This window comes from Larus michahellis, chromosome 2 (genome assembly GCF_964199755.1).
Source record: "Larus michahellis chromosome 2, bLarMic1.1, whole genome shotgun sequence".
Taxonomy (NCBI): domain Eukaryota; kingdom Metazoa; phylum Chordata; class Aves; order Charadriiformes; family Laridae; genus Larus; species Larus michahellis.
This window is the reverse complement of record NC_133897.1, coordinates 37722099-37744884: the sequence shown is the minus strand read 5'-3', so window position 1 is coordinate 37744884 and position 22786 is coordinate 37722099. Positions and strand designations below refer to the sequence as shown.

Here is a 22786-nt window from a genome sequence, read left to right as displayed (position 1 = left end):
ATTGTAATTTTAATAAAATTAGTACAAACTCCAGGTCTTTTGAAAAACTCCAGGGCTGCCTCTGTGGTAAGATGGCGCCTCTCTAAGACCTGCCTCTTCTTAGTGATGAGGAAAAGGCCATAAATCCGTTGTTGTTTATGAAAATTTACAACTTTGCAATACAACTTTATGAGTTGTTCGGTTTTTCCATTGGTCGTTGTCGGTCATGTGGATGGTAACCGTGAACATGAACTTTTTTATAATTTCCCTTGCGAGAATAGAGCCGCATTCTTTTGCTGAGCTCTGTCCTGCTTCGGATCTCTCTGGCTTTCAATCCCCATTTCATTTGTTCTTTGTAAGGCAATAGTGAACAAAGTGTGCGGAGGTTCGGCATAAGCAGCCGCCTAGAACACAGATCCGGGATGGCAATTTCCAGTTCCCCCGCTGGAAGGTGTGGCATATTGGATTCAAAGCACTGGCGTGGCAGATTTTCAACTTGCAACCTGGCTAATTTCCTGCTTCTTCTGGCACCAAAAGGAGGGCGATTCGTCTCCTGTGCAGCCAAAGCGACAGCTGTCAAAGTCGCAGGGGCTCCTGTGAGCCAGAACCTAAAAGGTGAGAAATGTATATGACACTACCGTAAGCAGGGAAACATTGTTTAATACGTTTAAATATTAGACATGTGCAATTAAACCAAATAGAAATGTTACCGGCCAAAATTAGAGGTGGCTGCAGCTCAATTGATTTCGATTTAACCAGTGCATGCAAAAATATGCCTAAATAAAATGTCTAATTTCTATTATTTTGCAAGGAAGTCGTGGATATTTTTTTTCACGAAGTTTATTTCTGTTTGCATTTGCCAGGGGGTTACTGTGACATTCATCCTATTTACTAAGAATTGAGGTTTATAGCATCAATCCGAGGGGATTTTTTTTTCCCCCAGCACGAGGAAAAAAAAAATTAACCCCCCAACATGATTTTTTTAAATTTCGCAGCATTAACTTAAAGTTCAATTTCGGCAGCTGGAATTTAGGTGTAATTTATTTTTTGCTATTTCAGAAAAAAAAAACCCCACCAGTCAGCACAATGTCTCCTGGCTGCCCTGGCACGTCCAGGAGAAAGGTTATTTCTAGACGGGGGGGAGGGCGGGGAAGGAGGGGAAACAGCGCGAATGTGTCTTTGATTTTCTTTATCAGATCGAGCGCTGCCTGCAAACCCCCCGTGCCCGGCCGTGGGTTCCTCGGAACAGCGTTCCCGGCGCTTTCCGGCGTGGGTCGCTTGGCTGCGCGGCGCGGGCTTTGCAGCGGATAAACCCATTTCAGTGCCGGAGACGGAGCTTTTTCCTTTTTTTTTTTTCCCCTTTCTTTTTTTTTTTTTTTTGTCCTCCCCCCCTCCTTTCCTCTCCTTGTTGTGACTGTTACGGTGCGGCGCTGGGGCAGGGGGAGCGGCGGCTTGGCGGGCCGGTGCCCCGCGGTGAGAGCCGGCGAGGGGGGGAGCGGAGCCCCGGGGACGGCGCCCCCGAGAGACCCCTCGCCGCAGCCGGCCGGCTCCGCTCCCGCCTCCTCATGGCGAACGAGCAGCTCGGAGTGCTTTAAGTGTTGGTTGGCCCCGGCTCTGGTTGTGCTGCCGGGCTGATAAAGCATTGCATTTGCATTGCATTGCGGTATCCGCCGGACTGGAGCTGCAGTGAGCGCCGGATTATTTATTGCGGGGGGCTCAGTGCTGCCACGGCGTGGCGGAACGGCGGAGGCGGGAGCGGAGCGGCCCCCGCAGCCCCTGGGAGCCTGCGCTGCTCGGGGGAAACCCAAATAAAAGATTAAAAAAAAAAATAAAGGAGAAAAAAAAAAAAGGGAAAGAAATCCGGCCTACTTTTCCTACGGGAGCACCGGAGCTCGCCCCCGGGCAAGATAATCCGGCAGGGCCGGCTCTGCCCCCTCCCCTTCCCCTCCGCTTGTACCTCGGTGTGTGTCAACTGTAAAATATCACAGTGGGAGCTGGCTGGGGAGGACCCGCCCGCGTCCCCCCGGCCAGGCTCCCGGTACCCCGCCAGTCTAAACAACGGTTCGCCTTGCCCAAACTGTTTGGATTAGGAGCTATTAGGTAAAGGTTGGTTTTGGTGACGCTGCCGAGCATGGAGAAGGATTTGTAAGTGGTTTTATATACGAGGAGAAGGAGGCTTTTAAGCTCAAGAGGGTAACTGCCCCCGCACCTGTATGCGAGGGTGGCTGGGGTTGCGGCCGGGTTTTCGGCGGGAGGAGGAAAGCGAAGTGCTTTGCTGGAGGAGGTGCTGGGGGTGCGGGGAATTCCGAAAACAAATAAAAGGCGGACGAAATACACGGGTATCGCCAAGTGTGACTTTGTTGCGGTGGCAAAATGCAGCGGCTGGCTTTCTGCTTTCCTTGGTAGGGGGGGTGGAATGGTAAAGGGAAACTGCTGCGAAATATGTCCGGGCAGGACATATACCCCGGCAGAGCTGGGGGGTAACAGATTATTGTAATTCGGGGTTTTCTGGGGGTAGGGGGAGGAGCGGAGAGGACGCTTGAATGTGACTGAAGCGGAGATTGCAGTGCAGATTGTTTAGCTGTCACTGTAACTACTCTAACACGACCCGGCCAGGCAAACGTGCACATTTCATTCCTTTTAATATTATGGGATCAACGAAGAAATGTTTTCGCTGCCTGCGGACGGGTTTTCGACAGTTTGTTTTGGACGCAAACAATAACTTGAAAGCGAGAAAAGAAACGAAAAGAAAAAAGGGGAGAGAAAAAAAAATCAGTCTGTAACCGATGCTATAAAATGTAAATATAACTGAGCCTGGAGCGATTTTTTTTTTATTTTGGTCTCTGTGTGATGGATTCAAACAAAAGACTGTCTGGCCACAACTTTTTAAAGTAGGGCCGGTGGGTTTCGCCTGTCCCGAGTATTCATTTTTCATGGTGCGTTTTCGTTCTGACGTATGTTGGCGAAAATCTGCTCTTCTAAAAACCTCTTTGAATTTAGCGTGCTGTGTGCTTGTTTGCTGGTGTTCCCTCCTTTTTTAACTGTTCGCGCTGAGTAAAAAAAACTTTTTCTGGAGAAGGCTGTCTTTCAGGAAATACATGTTTCTGAAATGACCTCCCAAAGCATGCAGCGAGCGAGCTGTAATTCCACCAGGTGTGTTTATGGATTAGCCAGGCTGAAGAGGTTAAGGAAATTGGGAAAGAAAAAAAAAATTGGAGGCAATCAACATCTGAATGTGAAAGTCCAGCTGAGACTGTGAACAATACAAACTATTGTGGAGCGATGTTTTAACTCACTACTGTTTTATAGGTATCGTAATCTGCCCCCGGAAATGAGACAAATAGTCTCCCAACAACAACAAAACTCTCCTTTGAAAGCTACTTTAGGAAACGGGGCTCGTACGAATGTCACTTTCCGTCAGAGCGCATTTAAAATTAGGCTATTCAGTCTGTTGTAATGGGCACGGATTATGAGTAAACACAGTTTGGAATGAACAACCTCATGTTATCTCCAGGAACTGCAGGGTTACGGCCGAATTAAAAGCGCCTCAGCGAATTTCATCAGCACTGTTACTGTCCCTGCCCTGGGCCAAGAATTATATTTCCGCTATGGGGTAACTGCCATGTTGAAAAATGAAGGTGGAAATGTTTGTTTCATATAATTGTTTTTTCCCTCTTAAAGACACACATCGCGTTTAATTATTCGGAGCAACAACGAAACCGATTGGCTTCTGCTGACTCATTAGCGGGGCTGTATTAATTAGGAATAGTCCTACTGGCTCGTTTTTGAATTTGAATGTTTGATTCCCTCGGCTCGACTTTGGCGGGGGGGTACTCGGGGAGAACAGACACGTGGAACTTTATCTGGGCTGCTCGGGGGGCGCCGGGAGCCCTCCCAGCCCTTCCCGGGGCCTTCTCGGGCACTTTTTTGGTGCAAATCAAAAATCCCCCTCCCCAGAAGGCCACCGTTCCCTGCCCCAGCCACAACCTCCGCGTTAATTACGGGGGTGCTCATTAAGATAGGAGGCCTCTTCCACGCAGGACGCGTTAGCCTCTCTCACAAAAGCTGGGTTCTGCGCTGAGGCAGGCTCCCCGAGCGCCGAAGGGAAGCCTCAGCAGAGGGTCGATCTCCGGGAGGAAAAAAAAAAAAAAGAAAAGAAAGAGAAAAATCGTCCAAAAACTCCTGGATGCGGCTGCAGCATCGCTGTGGGAAAATGGAGAGAGGCCGGACCGCTCCCCCCCGCCTCCCCCTTTCACATACTCCCTCCGCTCCAAACTTTCCCCCTCCCGCAGCATCCCCCTCGGCCGGGGAGCCGGGGGGCGGCTCGCCCACCCTGCCCGCGGGACTGCGCAGCTCCCTCGGGGGCGACACGCCGGTCGTGGGGCCACCAACTTTTCAGGGCTCCCCTCCCCTACACATCCCTCCCGCCGCCGCGGGCGGGAGGGGGTGTGGGTGTCCCCGTCCTCCGCTGTCACATTCCTGCCGGGAATCTGTTACTATTATTATTATTATTATTGTTGTGGGAATTTTTTTTTTTTTTTTCCTCCGGAGGGGCGGTGCCGCGGCGGGGGCGCGGCCGGTGCCCGCGGGGGCTGCGCGGGGCTGCGCGGGGCGGCGCGGCGGGGCCGGGGCTGCCGGTAAGTTGGCGGCGCGGTGGCGGCGGCCCCGGGGGAGCGGGCGCCGCGCGCGCTCCCATTGGCCGCCCCGCCGTCAGCTGCTCCTATTTTCTGCTGTCGCTTTTGGCGCTCGGCCATCCAGAAACAAACCACTTCGATGACTCCTAATAGTTATCGCCAGATGTACTAATACACAACAAATCACGGTCCGGGAGAGGGGGAGAAGCAAATGAGTTCCTATTTCGTGAATCCCACTTTCCCGGGGAGCCTGCCCGGGGGCCAGGACTCTTTCCTCGGCCAGATCCCCCTTTACCCGGCGGGCTATGATGCTCTCAGGCATTTTCCGGCTTCGTACGGGGCAAGCAGCCTGCAGGACAAGACTTACACCTCACCTTGTTTCTACCAACAGTCCAACACCGTCATTGCTTGCAATCGGGCTTCCTATGAGTACGGAGCCTCTTGTTTTTATTCGGACAAGGACATTAGTAGCGCCTCTCCCTCCGGCAGTGGCAAGCAGAGGGGGCCCGGGGACTACCTGCACTTTTCTCCCGATCAACAGTACAAATCCAGCGGCGTCCAAGCCAAAATTGTAAATGACGAAGGCACCGACCGGAAGTACACGAGCCCTGTTTACCCCTGGATGCAGCGGATGAACTCCTGCGCTGGTAAGGCATTTCAATGCAATCAAGGAAGGGGGAAGCGGGGAGGGGGGGGAGGAAGGAAGGAAAAGTTTCTTTTCCCAAGATTTTTTTTTTTTTTTTTTTTTTTTGGTGGTTCTTAGATAAAGTCCAGGCTGCTGGAGAGACACGGTTCCAGCAGGGCAATGCGTAACATGAAACCTTCCCAGGTTATTTTAGACCTGGGCACGTTGGCACCCTGGGAACGGTGACCGAGAGCCCAGCTGGTGGGTTGACTGGTGAAAGTGACTGGGGAATCCTTAGGAAGAAGGAAAAAAAAAAAAAAAAAAAAAAAAAAGCAGAGCAGCTTTACCACTCTCCTAAAGCCACCCCAAAGCCTCTGCTCCGCTCTTTCATTGTCAGAGAGCGATGCAGGGAATATGCCCTCTGTACTGAGGATCCAATGCATTTGTGGCACATTCCTCCTCGCCCCCCTCCTCCCCCAGCTCATTAGCCTGTGAGTATTGGATACTGAGAGCACGTTTCTGGGGCCGTGGGCGCACTTCCATGGCATCGCGGATTTTTCTCTGATTTACAAGTGAACTTCACATAATTGAACTATTCTGTCCAGGATTGGTGCTGGGAGGGGAGGGTTATACTGGGGTGGCACTTGTTTTTAATAATCCCATATCAAGAGGTTTACTTCCAGTTCTTGCTAATGACTCCCCTCCTCCGGAGTTTCCGTCTGCTGGACTGTAGGTCGCATTTCTTTTTTGGAAAGTTAAACTTTTAGCAAGACCTTTCTGATGCTGCTTTGCATTCGAGGGCAATAAATTCCGGAGCAAATGGCAAAGGCTCTTCTATGATCTTTCGCTGATGTCTATAATTATACTTAAATTACAGACCCTCTGTAGTCACAGCCATGGCAATAGAATGTGTTTGTGTAAACACACCCGCATATGCGTGCACACACGCACACACACACATGCGTGCAGCTCCCTGGATCGCACGCGTGTGTGTGCGTGTGTGTGTGTGCGTGTGTGCGCGTACAGGCGCTCACCACGCAGAGGGCAGACACTGCTCAGCGATTCACACGGGTGCTGCCTACTTCACTTTCCCTAGGTCCACCTTAAAGCCTCTTTGTATCCCAGTTACCCCACTACCGTAAGCACGCTGCACATCCGCATTTACAGCTGGCCAGGCAGGAGAAAAGGAAAAGCAGGATAAAAAAAAAAAAAAAAAAGCCTCCAGGAAACCAGAGCTCCCCCCGCCTCCCCCCCCCCCCCCCCCCCCCCCCGTGATTGTGCCTGCAAAAGGAGGCAGAATATACTAACCACTCTTTCTGGTCTGAAATCACTGGGCCCTGTCCAATGCGATCGTTTTGTCTTTACTTCTACAGGTACAGTATATGGAACTCATGGGAGACGAGGGAGGCAAACTTACACCAGATACCAAACGCTAGAGTTAGAGAAGGAATTTCATTTTAACAGATACTTAACCCGAAGACGACGTATTGAGATTGCAAACGCTCTCTGCCTTACTGAACGCCAGATTAAAATATGGTTTCAAAACAGGCGGATGAAATGGAAAAAGGAAAACAAATTCATAAATTCCACACAGCCCAGCAGCGAAGAAACAGAGGAAAAGTCAGGGGAGTAGAACCACGTTTAATAAACGCTACCAGGCCTTTCCTTAGCGCTTACAATTACTATTATTATTTAGCTTGTGTTCCTTCTGCTACTAAAATCCTATAGGTTTGTCACAGTCTATTAATTCCCAAAAGGCTTGGTTAAAAGATGTACATTTGCAATCATCTGTGACTTTCTTTAATATATGTGGAAGTCCGAGCTTTCGGGCTACAAGCATGTATGTGTATAACCACCTTCCCAAAGCGTAGATGGCGTTGCTTAAAGTATTAGAGAAATGGCTCAGATTTTTAAATATTTGAGGTGACCATCTGTGTGTGGGTGAGTGTCCCTGGCGTGGCTGCGTGAGAAGAGATAAGCGAGTGATTTTTTTCTTTTTTTTTTTTTTAATTAGAAATTTTCATATCGTAGAAATACGAGAGATTTTAGAAAATCTTGAATTTATGTTTTTGCTAACTCCCGCTACGTCGGGCCGTCTCGTTATTCTGTGTTTGGGAGCTTATGGTCTGCAGGGGAGGAAAAAAAAAAGTTTTACGCATGTTTAAGATATTTAAATAGCAAAAAAGAAGAAAAATCCTTTTAAAAAAATCGTTGTATAAAACCCTGGGTATAAACTGGCAGTTAAAGCGAAGATGAATCGCAGGGAAATTTTTTAAATGCCGCTAAACTGCCTAATCTGCACTACTAGTATTAAAGTTAAAACTCGGCGTTAAACTTCAGGGGAAGCGAGGGAAGAGGTTTCGAGGCGGGTGAATTTCTGTGGTTCCCGTTGAGCTTACACTGAGGTTTTGGTGAGCTCAGCTCTACACTGAAGGGTCTTTGAATTACGGACTACATTTCTTGGGGCTTCGTGGGCTTGGGTCGATCTTTCTTTTATTTTATTTCTTTATTATTATTATTAATTTTATTAAATGAAAAGTGTCTGTCATATTAACTCGGGGATCTTCTTCCCCGCTTTTGTGGTATCTTAATTCACATTCGCATTTCTGAGCACTGGAAAAAATAAATAGATACTCTAAAGAAAAGTAGCTGCCATAAAATGCTTCCACTTCGAGTTCTGTATAAGTAAAATAAGCGCAGCGAAAATATTGATTAATATATACGTTATATCTCTATATATTATATTGTGTGTGCGTGAGTGTGCGTGTGAAGCCGTGTACAAATATGCTTGTATACACATCAAGGCTCTTTTGTTTGGAAGGCAGCGCTATTTGGGCTACCGCTCTAAATATTTTAAAAGCCAAATCTGGAAAATACTACTGCAAAATGGCTACCGCCGCATTTAGAGGTTTTGTGTTGTGTTGTTTTGTTTTTTGGTTGGTTTTTTTTTTTTTTTCCGAGAGGCGGAAAAATAACGGCGGCCGTAAAGCCGCCTGGAATTTGACCCCCTAGTTGAAAAAACACTGCACGATATTTATCTTTCATAGGTACCTGCCATTTCCCATCGGCAGGACTCGGGTGCCTCTCGAAATCTCCGGCACGGGAAAAAGGGAGGGGGGGAATATATATTTTTTATATATATATATATATATATAGAGAGAGAGAGAAGGGACAAAAGCGTTCCCAGCATCCGAGGACGGATCGTATAGGATTTGTGAACTGGTGTACATAAGCCTCGCACACAGGAGACAACAGGCACAAAGCGGAGCGCTCTCTGCATGCCGGGCTCTCCGCCGGCCGGGGCGGGGGACCCGGCCCCTCCGGCCCCTCGGTCCCGCCGGCCCCGCAGCCCCGCCGCCCGCTCCCGCCGCCGCTGCCGCCGCCGGCGGCGGTGGCGGCGCGCCCCGCGCCTCTCCGCTCGGCTCCGCGCCGCCGTCGGGGGCCGTCACCCCGGGCCGACCCCGCCGAGCCGCCGCCATCCCCCTCGTCGCCAGCGGGTGGCGCCGGAGGCCGGCGGACCGGCGGGCGGCGGCGGCGGCGGCGCGCCTCGGCGGCGCGCCCCGGGCCGCCCGCGCCCTCCCAGCTCCCCCACCAGTGCACGAGTTTACCTCTAGAGGTCATCAGGCAGGATTTACGACTGGACAACAAAAGCACGTGATGTGAAGCCGTACCCCATATTTGGGTGCCTACGTAGGAGGGAACCAAGTACATGTCCCAGTCATTTCCATAATTCATCATAAATTGTGCAAGGGTGCTATAGACGCACAAAACGACCAAGAGCCACAAATCAAGCACACATATCAAAAAACAAATGAGCTCTTATTTTGTAAACTCATTTTGCGGTCGCTATCCAAATGGCCCGGACTACCAGTTACATAATTATGGAGATCACAGCTCGGTGAGCGAGCAATACAGGGACTCCGCCAGCATGCACTCCGGCAGGTACGGATACGGCTACAATGGCATGGACCTCAGCGTCGGGCGCTCTGCTTCCACCCACTTTGGTGCCAATGAGAGACCCCGCAGTTACCCGGCCAACACCACCTCTGCCTCGACAGAGCCCAGGTACAACCAGCCCGCGGCGGCTTCCCACTCGCCTCCCCCTGACCCTCTGCCCTGCACCGCCGTGGCCGGTTCGCCTGTCAGCGAGAGTCACCACGGGGTGAAAAACTCCCTCGCCAACTCCACCAGCACTTCGTCCAATTCCAGCAGCAACACGCACATCAGCAGAGACGGGGTTGGCACCTCGTCTGGGACTGAGGAAGACACTCCAGCAAGCAGCGAGCAGGCAAGTGCCCCGACCGACCAAAGCACAGCCCAGCCTTCACAGCCCCAGATCTACCCCTGGATGCGAAAACTGCACATAAGTCATGGTAAAGCAAATACCCTCTTCTTTCTTTATTTCTCTGGAGGAAAAGGAGGATTTAATGTAAACCGGGTGGCTGCGCCGAGCAAGGTCGGGGAGAGGGGGAGAGGAGGGCGTGAGAGCGGGCAAGCCTCCGCGCACAGCACAACTCTGCTAGCAGGGAAGCACGCTCCCTTCTCTGGTAGAGTCCCCCCCCCCAAAAAAAAAAAGAAAAAAAAAGAAAAAAGAGGACTCCCGACCCCAAAAACCACAGCCCGCCCGGCTCCCAGCGCCGGCCCCGGCGGGCAGCGGGGGAGCAGAAAGCGTCTTCCCGAAGGGGGGATCGGGAGCAGAGGCTGCTCCCGGCTCTCCTCTGTAAGGGGGAATCCTCCAGTGGGAACGGCGAGGCTGACCCCATTTATTTCGCCGAGCCATATTAAGAAGAGAATAGGAGAGGGCGAGGAGGGCAGTTTTCACTGCTGGGAAGCCGTGGGGGAGGAGGCGGGGGGTGGGGTGGGGGGAACGAGTCGCCCCAAACTCCGGGGAGAGGGTTTGAGGGGCGCGGGGAAGCGGAGCAACTTTCAGCCCCGGGTACCTGCCCTGCCCTCGCTGCTGGGGGAGCAGCCGGGGGCTTGCTGCCTCCCACAGCCTTCCCTAGCTCAGCCGTGGGAAAGGGCTGCACGCTTCAGCTTTGCTCTCCCAGCCCTGAAAACACAGATAGCAGCAGAGGCATCCTCCAAACCAGCTTATCTGGGGGAGGCGTGTGTGTGTGTGTGTGGTGGTGGGGGATTAGCCTTCAAAAAAAAAAAAAAAGAAAAAAACAACCAAAAAAAACCAAAATAAAATTCAATTAAAAAAAAAATCGAACCCCAAATCCAAGCGAAAACTTACCGAGACCACCAAATCCCCCTCCCCCAAGCCTTTCCTAAAAGGGGCTGGAGGGGAAACTTGTTGAGCCTTTATCCAAGCCAGAAACAAAACCAAGCAGGACTGAGAATAACGGTCCTGGTCGCTGGTAGCTGCAATAAGACACGAAGGCTCCGAGTGGCTGCTGAGAATCTAAATCATGTACTTTTCTCTTCCAGACAACATAGGGGGACCAGAAGGGAAAAGGGCTCGGACTGCTTACACCCGCTATCAGACCTTGGAGCTGGAAAAGGAATTTCACTTCAATAGATACCTGACCCGCAGAAGAAGGATTGAAATAGCACATGCTCTTTGCCTCTCAGAGAGACAAATAAAGATCTGGTTCCAAAACAGGAGAATGAAATGGAAAAAGGATAATAAGCTGAAAAGTATGAGCATGGCAGCTGCAGGAGGGGCATTCCGTCCCTAAGCGTTTGATCAATTAAAAGTACTGAGCAGTATTAGCTGACCCTGCGTCTCATGTCAGTACTAAGTTGACTTTCTAAAACTTCCTTGTGTTACTTCTGTGAAGAAACCCTGTTCTTGTCGCCCTTATTCATCTTTTAATCATGAGCCTGTTTATTACCATTCTCTCGCGTGTATAAGTAGATCTGCTTTTATCGTACATTTCTTTGTCTTGAATGGCTTTGTCTTGAAAAAAATAATAGATGTTTTAACTTATTTATATGAAGCGAGCTGTGTTACTTGAAGTAACTGTTAAAACAAAACAAAACTAAACAAAAAAGAACAAAAAAAAAGAAGGTAAAAAAAAAGGAGAGAGAGAAAGAAACCCTCCCCCGGTTTAGTACAAATGTTATGTGTTGCACTCAACCTGCTTAACTGTGCATGTGTGGTCAAGTGTTAATGTCTGTATAGCTCCAAGCTGTTAAAAATATTTTTATTCAAACTACCTATATAATTCCTGTGTAATTAATGCTGTTGTAGAGGTGATATGATGAAATCAACTGAACTTGTCCTACGTGTAGTGAATAGTGAATCTGTGACGAAAACTGTGATTCCAAGCAGTATGTCCTTGCTGTGCCTTTGTATATGACTCTTTGCACGAACTCTTAGAAGTGGCTCTTATTAAGCGCAGCTTCTGTGATGTATGTTTTTTGTGAACAAAGTTACAAATATAGTCAAAGTCTGGCTGTTTGAGCAAACTGTGATCAGCTTTTTTTTTTTTTTGTATTTGTTTTTAAAAAAAACTGACTGGAAATCAACAAAAAAAATAAACTTTCTATTGTAAAGTTTTCGTGATCTGGTTTGTGCAAAGCAAGAAGTTGTGCTTCCTGATTTGCCTCTGAAAAAAAATATTAATCCGTGCAGAGTTTGTAATAATATTTTACCTGGCTCCTGCTGCACGTTGCAAATGGTAGACGCTGCGGTTGTCCGCTACAAGTATTTTTAATTGAAAGTTTGACCATAAGTTCCTCCTTACCAGTTTCTCGCTAGGTGGAAAGCTGCATCGCAGGACCACAATCAACACCCTTTGTGGGTGAATTAACTGTTAGCTGTTTGCTGATGGTTGAAAAAAAAAAAAAAACAACAAAAAAACCATGTGCTTTGTTAAAACACGCTGCTAACTCCAAGACGTGTTTGCAACGCTCTAGAATTTCTCCTGTGGTTTCATTAAGTATATTTGCAGGACAGCCTCGTCCGAGCCCTCTGCGCCTATTAGTAACCCTCGCTAGCTACATTCCCACTTTTCACCCTTTAAAGATTTTTGATTTTCTTCGCTACAATTAGTTTGCTATAAACGCAATGTTACTTACCCCATCAGAGCTTGAATGGTTAACTCTTCCGAGCTTCTAAGAGCAACTAAAGATTTGCACATTTACTGACTGGTTACATTGATGCCTTCCCTTAAAAGTTATAAAACAGTAAACTTTATAAGCCCCAGTTCCGGCTATATGACATTTGGGTGCCAAATGAATAGGGTTTTGTCTATGAATTAGATCGTAAAATCATCCATAGCACAGACAGATAGGCTCACTGGCTATAAAAAGTCACGTGGTGCCATTAAAGTAAGTTTTATGGTTTTGGGGAGTTGACATCCAACATTATATACCACATAACATATAATCTCACTGACGCTGGACTTCATTTGACTCTTTTGCAGGCTACGTGTGCCTCCTGGCCATTCAAATTGTCAGGTTTAGGGACAGAAGTATCCAAACCACAAGTTCTCAATACTGTATGAAAAATGGCTCCTTGCAAGTCAAAGGTAAGTTTTGTGCACAAGTTCCTTAAAGTTTATTTGTACAGTGGGGAAGCCGAGGCTCCCGCTCGCTCTCGCTGCCTCTCGCCTCTCTCTTTCTTTCTCTTTCTCTTTCCCTTCCTCTCCGCCTGGAGCTTTTCAGGACGGTCCCAGCGAGCCCGAGAGGCAGGATCAACCACTAATGATCCAGGTTGCGCTGCAAATCCCCCCCATCCCTTCACTCGCAGCAGCTAGCTCTCTATTTTAACGATCAAATCAAAGTAAACCACAATAAGCGACTTTGGCAGAGATGGATTTTGGGGCCTAGCTTTAATCACTTTGACTACCGCAGAAGATAATTACTTCCTTTGCTCCAATAGACTCTCCAAGTTTGGAGAGGTTTTGTTTAGCAAAGAGTAGTTACTGCAGGCGATTGAAAAAAAGGGGAAACAAAATAGATAGGGCTTGATATTATCTGGGCAGTGTCTTATGTAGGCATGATAGAGTTGGAGGCGTGCTGATATGGTAATAATCTTTGGATTGGTGAAATATGTTGCACATCAGAACTAGTATTATAATGGCGTGGACTGTACTGGAGGGCTTAAAATTCCTATTTTCTGCATTGGGTCGTGCAGAAAGCTTTAGCTATGTATATATGTCCATCTGCGAGCGCGTAGTGTGTTTCGGGGATGCGCATTTATAATGTTGCTGTAACTTTTTCCAGATCCTATATGTAATCGCATAAATATAAATATATTAAAATTATATGCACGTGTGCATGCATGTACAAATCCATGTATACGCCTTTATAAAGCCGTGCACATGCATATGTGTGTTTAATATCTGTATATTTATGTATACAAAGGGTGCATACGCGTGTATACATATATACGTTCCTGTGACTTTTTTTTTTTTTTTAAAGCGAACCAATTGACTGTAACTTGTAGCATTAATACAAGAGACTACAGGTCATTAGAGTGCTGCAAATTATGAAATACGGGCTTGGTTTATTGAAGATTGTAAATATCCCCCCAGCTCTGCTCTCTCCCTCTCTGCCTTATATTGCTGTCTGCCATTGTGGGGTAGGCCCCAGCTGCGTGTTTACTTCAACATTCTTTTTATTTAAGTGGACTGTTCTCACTAGAGTGTGATTACTCAGCAATAAACTTTATGGCCGGATTTAACTTTAGTCTTTGAATTTCCAGGACTTGAATGAAAGGGTGAAAGGAACTCTGTCTTTCTCTGGTTAGCATTAAGGCCTGATCCTTATCCTCAGAGCTGTTACTCAGGAGAGTGATCTCGGGGGGGTGGGGTGGGGGTCAGAAAAACTAATCGGGAGCTAGAGAAGAGATTTGAGAATTGCCTCCAAAAAAAAAAATATATATATATATATACACATACACACACACACATATATATATGAAGCAGCTGTGGTTATCTCTGTCTCCCCTCAGGTTTGGAGTAGCAGGGATTCAGCAGATCGCATTGTTTTCCTTCTTGTGTCATAAAGTCGGGTTTGCAAAAGAATGGGGTGGTTTGGTGCGAGCTGGGAGATGGGCTTTGTTTTATTTCGCTAGTGCTATCCCGTTTGAATATTGCGGTTTGGGCTGTATCTGCTACTGAGGGTAAAAGTGAGAGAGAGGCACAGGGTAAGGTTGTTGCGTACCTCTGCAAGGTCCGACTAGTTCCTATTTTTAATGTATTTGCCTTTAACGTTAAAGAAACGGTATTATATAAGGTTGTCTCGGCTCAAAGGTCTCACAGATTTACAAATATTTAATATTTAGAGTCAGCCCCCTGTGTAAGATGAATGGACTCTGAAGCCTTTGTGTCTGTGTATCTTCCTATGAACACTAAACAAACACATCTGCATATACTTTATGTTAAAAAAAATGGGAAAGGCTTTAGAAGTGCATATCCAAATGCACATTTGAAAATAATTTCCGTAATAAACAGCTGGAGATTTTATAGTACACTAGCTGTCATTTTTTCGTCAATAGGAATACCAGAAAGTTATATATGATAGGCGTGTATTATATTATATTATATACCATAAAATTTTATAGTTTGAGGGAAAGGCATGAGAACCCTTTAAAAGTTTGGGCCTCATTTATGTTCGAGTCCTTTTCCAAAGAAAATCTTTTGCTTGTAAACGGGAACGATACCAGACACAAACCATTCGCGATTACTCAATATTCAACAACACTGCGTTATTTGAATTATCCGGTGAATACACAAACACACAGGCACACCCGTTCGACTAATATTTTAGGAACCTGGATATCATCGCGGATTGTAATTTTTCACTGTCTAGACCGAAAAGATTTGCATCTATATATTTTCACATTTCTGAATGTGGCTTCTGGAGCATATTCCACATAAAGCAGCGTACAGAGATTCAAGAACTACGGCAAAGAAAAATATCCCCAAACCCCCAAGCATATAAACTCGCCCGTACTGCAAGAAACTCCTTAACAACAAAAGAAAGTTATCTAGAAATGACAGCTTCTCCGTATTTCTGGCCCTGCCCTGTCCTAAGCAGGACAGTTGAAGCCATTCAAACCCAGAAACGCATTAAGATTTTCTAATCCACTTTGAAATTTGAAATTCAAACAACCCCAGACTACCGAACTCTACCAAAATATTCTCAGGTCCTAATTGTTTTCCGAGGGAAAATGTCATGGAGAATAATCGCTGGGAATCAGGAGAGAGGTCTTATCTGCGCACATTATTTTTCTACTGTGTTTGGGGGATTAATGCGTGCGAGTTTGTTTTACTTTAGGCATGGCAAGTGGCGTTCTGCGATTTGAAATATAGTTTACCTAATCCTTTGAAAGAAATACTTGAGTGTAGTGTGTCATGTCTAAGCGTAAGGCCAATTAAAGATTAGGCAACTCTCCTAATGTGTGTTACTAGTGACTGTGCAAGACATAACTTTCTCTAAACCAGAAGTATAACAATCCGATGGAGAGTCATCCGTAAATTACAGCTCTGCAGCCTTGTCTAAGCCCTGCAAACGCCCTAATTGCAGAACATTACGGGGAAATTATTATTCTGCCATTTCCTTACATTTAATAAGTGTGTATCTGTGGAAGGGTGACAATAGAGGGGTTTGCAATCTGCTCCATGGGAAATTGAATGGAACAGATCATGAGGGGCGGATCAGGAGGTTTCGATTTCAAACACTGGATACCCGAGCAATGCCTTTTCCCTCCCCGCAAATACAGATTTAACGCATTAAATGCAGACATAAGTAAATCTTCTGACCGAGTTAAGACATCGCTTTGCTTTCTTAGCTCTTTCTCTTTTCTGCCCTTAAGATCTCCCCAATTTGTTGCTAGAGTTGCTACCCAGAGCGCAAAAACACAGCTCCCACAGACGCCTGGTCATCTTTGAAAATATTATCCCTTTCAAATTAAAGCACCCTCACTAATGTCTCTCTGGAAGGCAAATACTCATGGACCATCGCAGTCACATGTTCCTGTAGCTACACGCGCAAACAATATCAAGTCTGACATGGAGAGCGTGTAAAACTTGCAAGGATTTCGCCTTATAGCACACATAAGGCATCTTTCCTATATCCCCTCCCCAAAAAAATGTCTTTTCAATAATAATATTTGCTATGAAGGTTATTGGGTAATTATTGCAATTTTGTGGAACAGTCCTTGCTTGAGGTGAAGTCTGTCTCTGGATAACAAATGGCAGCCCGTGCAGTTCACTGCCAGGTTAAGTAAATGCAGAAAAGATAAATCTGCACACCCTAGGAATCACCAGCAGAGCTCGCTTTAGACCAAGTTCACAGTCAACTCGTTTGCCTAGACAAGGCTTCGCAAACAATTAGAGTTGTTTCTTTATGTTTAAATCAAGGAGAAATGACCGAGACCCTCGCGGCAGAGAGCTGCAGCTTTTCCCCCAACGCTCGTCGCTACATTCCTTCCAACCTCACGCCCAGAACTTACCCAGCATTTCACCTGCAACTGTAACCATATAGCGCCTTTGAGTAACAGGCTTCCCTCCAACGCTGCCGAAAGGCTGTGCAAACTGATTTAACAGCACTTTACAAAGCTGCGAGATTAAAGAAAAGGAAAAAAAAAAAAAGGCAATAATTAAAAATGCAAAAGTATCCGATTTCTCAACAGCAAGAAGCAGAAAAAAGAAAAAAAAAAAAGCCCTTAGAAAGCTGGGGGAAACGGCAGAACTATTGAAACAAACAGTGCGAGTCTCTTACTCCTAAAAGAAGCTGCATAGCTTTTGTATATCTTTGTGGTTAAGGGCGTTACAACTGCAGGTCAAAAAGTTGAGGGTCAAAAGTTTACGTTTTGCACCACTCTTAGTCATTCGCCCAGACAGAGTTTGATGTCAATGTTATAGCCGAGATCTTGACTATCAGCACAAAAGATAAAATAGCTTTGAGTTACGTGTGTATCACAGTATGGACTCCAGGTGAACCCTACTGGCTGAATGACCTCAATTACCGAGGAAAGGATAGAAAATTCCTCTTTTCAAGAGTAATACACGTTGTATTTCATCTTGAATTATCGGCCACATTTGTGCCTGAATATCTCGGGTTCAGCCGCGGCAGGTAAACACGCGTGTTACCCCCACGGCAGCCGCTGATGCTGCCTCCTCCGACAGTCAGGTAGCAAAATGTTTCGCCTTTGTTTATTATATAATAACCTGCGTTAAGAGGTTTAATGTTAAGCCTTCTCACTTTGCAAAATGGCAGGAAGATAAGATAGGAGCGAAGCTATTAACGCGTGTATCGATCCCAGCCGCGCCTTTGTTTTTGCTCTCATTTCTGTAGCGACCGCTAAACTGTGCTTAAACAGGACATGCTGGAGATAATAAGGGTTATATGTTTGGTCCGAAGGAGCTCGTTTAAAATGCGGAGCGGTGGGGCCGTGGCGTGCTACCGACGGAAAATGTTGCGGAGAAGCTGGCGTCCTGCGCCTCTCCGTGATTTGGAGGGACCTCTCAGCCTTCTGGAATTACTCGAGGCAGCGGTTCCCAGCGAAATGGGGAGCAGGGAGGGTTGTTTTCCCTCCCTCCATCCCCCCGCCCTCCTGCCCTCCCCTTCTCCCCCCAAAAGAAAAAGTTTAGTGGAATTTCTTTGCGTAGAGAGTTATTCCCACATTGCTGGGATTTTTTGTTTGTCGGTGTTGAAGTTTTAGCTCCTCGGCTAGGCGTGTCTGTAAGGGAGCACTGGCCACTGTCGCATAGGGAATTTCAGTCTTGGGGGGAGATCACAGCAAACCGGATTCAGCCTCAAATGATGAGGATGAAGGGTCGATGGAAAAGGGAAAGGATATTCCCAAATATTCATAAGCAGATACGAAAGGTGTGGAGGAGGGGACAGGGCGACGAGGAAGTCCGAGAAAGAGCGCACCTCAGCCCCCATCCATGCCTTTCCACCCCCAAGGCAGGAGGCTACACCGGCCTCTGTGTGGCTGGTACGCGTGAATTATTTGCCAGAAACACAGCTGGATCGTGGCAGCCGAGCGCTATTTCTCGGGTACAAATACGCGAGGGGTTAGATTTCAGATTAGCCAAAGTGATTATTGGAGATTTTGCCTAAAGTACCTGCTGAAGCCTGGAAAGAATATAATGCAAGTGTTTGCTCGGCGTGCAGGCGTTGTTCACAAGTTGCTGCTGTTGCTCACTTGTAGCGAGCCTGGCACTGAACGTTTGGGGAGCCTGCCCTTGCTGGAGATAGTATATAACCTTTCACATCCAGAGTATTTATTTGGTGTAAGAGCGAAGCCTGATAACAAGCTAAAAACCGTAGCCAAATATCTATTTTCTTAGAGAATAGCAGGCGGATTGTTTCCAAGAATAACAACGCATCTTTGATATACCCAGAACGAAAGCTGTTACTATAACCGGCTTACTCAAGAGTAGGTGACTGAAATACATTTGTTTCCTCACCAAAACAATTAGTCGCTCGAATTCCATATTTTCAATCTTGTTTAGAATAAAAATATCAATGAGAATGTTTTCAAAGAAGTTGAAACCGCGACTTTGATAAACAGTGACTCTTATGAATTGTTGTTTAAATTATTCCTTTTTTTAAAAAAAAAAAGGCAACAAACTGGAGCTTAACAGTTAATAATTTGAGACGAACTCTTTCTGTCCTTTCACTCTCTGCATTCAGCACACTGCTCTCTGGCGTGGAAGTTCTGCTCAAAAGACCATTCATTTAAAATCCAGGCACAAATCACATTTTACGTGTGTTTATTTAACCGCGCCAGGACAGAGCGAGCAAGTCCCGCCAACCACCCCGTTGTAAAGAGGAGCCCCAGTACCGGGGAAGTCCCCGCTTTTACCAAATGCTGAACTTGGGGCAAAACTGCGAGCAATGCCCCGGCAGCGACCATAGGGAAGGAGCGCTCCCGCCCGCTGAGGCAGGAGCAGCCTCGGGGGCTGTATCAGTCCCAGGAACAAAGGAGGGAATACAGTCGATACATTCCATAACGTTTACATTTTCCCGCGATTTTTTCTTAATTTTCCCTTAGAAGTAGTGACCTGGGCAAAGCACCCCGCTATCTAAAAGACACTGTTATAGACCTTTTAGAAAAACTAAGTCCAAGGCCGAGGTGAACTTCAGGTCACCGCGTCTAACAAATATGAAAATGTCGCCTGGTGAAGGGCACGCCTTGTTATTTAACAAAGACTGTCAATGTGTAAGATTAATAAGAAACAAAATGCACACGGTGTCACTTTTCGGTCACTTTGAAACTTGGGACAGCCTCGCATTCAAGAGGGGAAAGCTGGGGCTAAATATATTCAAAATGGTTCAAATCAAATTCAAACCAGGCTGCTAGTGAGATTCTTCCTCCTCCTACCGCTCTCGGTGGAGGATGCCCGGGCACGGCGAAAGGTTGACTTGAATTATTATTATTATTTATTATTATTGTTATTGTTATTACTACTATTACTATTCTTGTGGTTATTATTATTTTCTCTTTCGGGGTAATTACGTTTTAGCCGCGCATGTGGAGGGTAGCGGGAGTGCTTGCCTGTTTCACAAGAAAAAGGGGGATCCCCCTTTTCTCCCTCTTTGGGTATGTATGAGGTTGCCTCTTCTTGGTGCATGAAAATTGACTCTCTCCCTCTCAACTTAATTCCGGTGGGGTCCCCATCTCCTCCTCGGCCAGCCTCGGCCAGGAAACTCTCGCTCCTTTATTAACTGATTAAAGTCTCCTTCACCAGCGAAATCGAGCCTTTAATCCTTGTGGAAAAATAAGGGAGCTGGCCTATTTTTTCTCTCCTTTTCTTTCTTTGAGAGCTTAGGATGATGCTACAAGTTTGTTAAAGGGAAGTACCGGGGAAAAAAAGGGTTTCTGAGATTGTTTATTACAGCCATAAATCTTGCAGTAAAATGTCGAAATGGCCGTGTGCAAGATAACACTTGGTGGTCTTGGCTGGGTTCTTGTTTATGATAACAAAACCACAAAGACATGGAACAGGCCTTTTGGAGGTCCTGCCTCAGCACATCTTCGCGGACTAATAGAACCACACGAAAAAAACAGAGTTCAGCTGAGCAGCTCAGGTCACCTTGCAGATTTACAATCATATACAAAATTGCATCCTTCTCTCTGTAACCGAGCGCCAAAGCCCTACGGTAGAAAGAGACGCAGTGAAACAAGTATACTTTGAGATCTAATCACGGTAAATAATATGAAACAGAGCCCGGTCAGCTCTCCCAATATAGCGCTGAGCTTACAAACCGAGACACCACCTTTCGTTGCGTTTTACCGTGGCTAGGGAGCACGGCAGCCTCTGCTGTACTGCTCTGGCCAGAGTGTCTCAGGACTTGTGCCGAGGATAATATTTACGATAACCCAGTGTAATTCATCTGGTGCCGGCCGGCAGGTATTTGTACGTATGTGTCTGTATGTGTGCATGTATCTCTCTACGCCGGGAAAATGCTCTCTGTTCGTGGTGGACGTTGTCAGTCTTTTATTTTTTACAGGCACGTAGGTGGGAGCTTTATTCTTTTACAACATGGGTTGCTGTTGTTTTTTGGAGTTTTTTTTGGTCGTTGAGGTTTTTGGTGTTTTTTGGTGTTTTTTGTTTTTTTTAAATATAAATAAAACAATCTCCCCTTTCCTGTCAAATGTGTGCTGTTGAACAGTTGCGGCTGTCTCTGTGTGCGTGTGTGTAACCGCATTTCCTCTCCATGTAGAGTAAATAGAGAAACTTATCTATTACCCCAGTTAAAGAGTTCCATAGATGTGCTGTTGGAAATGAGTAAGTAAATGTGTTTTAGCTCTTTTTACAAATTAGACATTCGATAGGAGGAGGAAATGAGTGATTGTTTAGATAAGTACCCCAGTATAGCCAAGTGTTGGAAATGTTCTAACATATTACAAGCCGCCTGCAATGGGCGTGTGTGCGTGTGTGTGTGTGTATAAAATATAGATCGATACGATGTGTGTCTTGTTAGATAGAATATATATTCAAATAGAATTTTATTGCATGTATCCATTATCTATGAAACTGCAAAAGACAATAATCTGAATTTAAACCAGGGTAACTGTTAATGTAATATCTTTAGGAGGGCAAGATCTAAACCGTATCGTATTTACGCTTGATATATTAGATGTATTTTCCCATACCAGCAGATGAGATTACCCACTCAGCAATTATATTCTCGAAGGGTGCGGTAAATATTTCTATGTGTTTATATGCTTTCCTGTAAAGGAGGAAAAAAAATAATCCGAAAAGTTCGCTTCTAACTACAAACGTACGAGACTAGCTGACGTTCAATAAGTATTTTTTCCCCCTTAGAATAAGAGCGTAATTAGTTTAACCATCAAATTTCAATTACCTAAGGTCAGGGCTGTTGCCTCTTTTCCCTCTGAGCAGCAAATATCGTTAACAGTCTCAGTTTTAGCAACGCAGAAGTGCCCGAGTGCCCTCTCCCTCCTACGCCAGGGTTTCCGAGTTACTTCTGCGAAGGCGCTAGCGATTTCTCGTGGAATTGAAAATTAAGAAGTAAAGCCAAGATGAGGCATACCAAACCGACGGACATAAATTCGTAGTTTGGAAACCGCTCCTCCGCGGGGGGGAGTGGGGGGGGAAGGTACTCGCAGTGAGCCCTGCGATCGCCGGTAGGAAGTATTTTATACCGTCGCGTCCGCCTTCCCCTCTCTCCCTTCCCCCTCTCCTCCCCGTTATTTTCACGCTCTCTATAGCCCTCGCACCCCGCACGCCACTCCAGGACTCTCCTCGGCCTCCCCGCCACCTTCGTAGTAACTTTTGCATCTATTCCTCCAGTTAGCACGGCTCCAGAGGTGCAAAGGGCTACTAGCCCAAGGGCTCCGGGCCGCCGGCCGTCCGCAGCGGCGGGGCGCTCCGGGGCAAACCCCGAAGGGCTACCGATGGCCTGTGCCCAGCACCCGCTGCCGCCCTCTGCCTGCGCGCAGCCCCGGCTCCAGGCATTTGGAGATGGGCTTGTTTAAAAAGGATTGTGCAACGCCTTGTGCAATGCCTGCCTCCCTCTGGATCACGCAGCTGGGCTGCGCTCCGCTTCCTACGCTATCCCGCGGGGGAACGGAGAAACAAAAAGTGCTGGGGGGGTGGTGCGGGAGGGGTTGTTTGGGAGAAAGACTGTCAGAGCTGGATTAGTTTTATCTCGCTTGACACCGCGACTGCCGGACGCGGCCCGGGTCGGCGGGCGGGAGGAGCCGGGGATGCTGGTGAGGAGCGGCCGCGGGGGTACCTCAGCCCCCGGCCGGGCGCTCCCTCGGCGGGCAGCCGCCCCCCGGGGAGGAGGAGCGGCGGCGGCCCCCGCGCGGTGGGTCCGCGGGCGCGGAGCTGCCCCGCGGCCGCTCGCCCTCCTTCCATTTCCTGATCCGGGGTCCGCGGCCCCGCGCGGTAATTGGCGCTGGCGGTCAGGTGGTGATGGGGTGGCGGGGGGTGCGGGGGTGTGTGTGTGTGTTGTGTGTGTTGTAGGCGCTCCAGGGGTGGGAAGAGAGGAAGGGAGGGGAGTGCGGCGGGGAAAGAGGCGGGGGGGGGGGGAAGCTGGAGGCCCAAACTTTGGCAGCGGCGAGCACTTGACAGCAGCGGGAGGGGGAGAGGGAGGGAGGGGAGGG

At 47.3% G+C, this 22786-nt stretch overlaps 3 protein-coding genes across 6 annotated transcripts in view; all 3 read left to right on the top strand.

Moving 5' to 3' along the window:
- Positions 1-459: 459 nt before the first annotated feature.
- Positions 460-8554, top strand: HOXA6 (homeobox A6). Of its 3 annotated transcripts, none has more exons than XM_074574910.1 (3): positions 460-594; positions 5005-5260; positions 6612-8554. In XM_074574910.1, the coding sequence occupies exons 2-3, from the start codon at positions 5236-5238 to the stop codon at positions 6869-6871; spliced, it is 285 nt and encodes a 94-aa protein (XP_074431011.1). In that variant the 5' UTR covers positions 460-594; positions 5005-5235; the 3' UTR covers positions 6872-8554. The 3 variants fall into 3 exon arrangements, with proteins under 3 accessions (XP_074431011.1, XP_074431010.1, XP_074431009.1); XM_074574909.1 differs by having other exon boundaries at positions 471-594; positions 1176-5260; XM_074574908.1 differs by having other exon boundaries at positions 593-5260.
- Positions 511-22786, top strand: part of HOXA3 (homeobox A3) — a 49979-nt gene continuing 27703 nt past the window's right edge. The window contains exon 1 of the mRNA XM_074574904.1: positions 511-594. The gene's annotated coding sequence lies outside the window, so the exon portion shown is untranslated. The remainder of the gene's footprint in view (positions 595-22786) is intronic.
- On the top strand, positions 8820-22637 carry HOXA5 (homeobox A5). 2 transcript variants are annotated; one of them, XM_074574900.1, is made up of 3 exons: positions 8820-9611; positions 10669-10878; positions 12612-22637. In XM_074574900.1, exons 1-3 carry the CDS (start codon positions 9050-9052, stop codon positions 12740-12742), a joined length of 903 nt encoding a protein of 300 aa, XP_074431001.1. In that variant the 5' UTR covers positions 8820-9049; the 3' UTR covers positions 12743-22637. The 2 variants fall into 2 exon arrangements, with proteins under 2 accessions (XP_074431001.1, XP_074431002.1); XM_074574901.1 differs by lacking the exon at positions 12612-22637 and having other exon boundaries at positions 8830-9611; positions 10669-12601.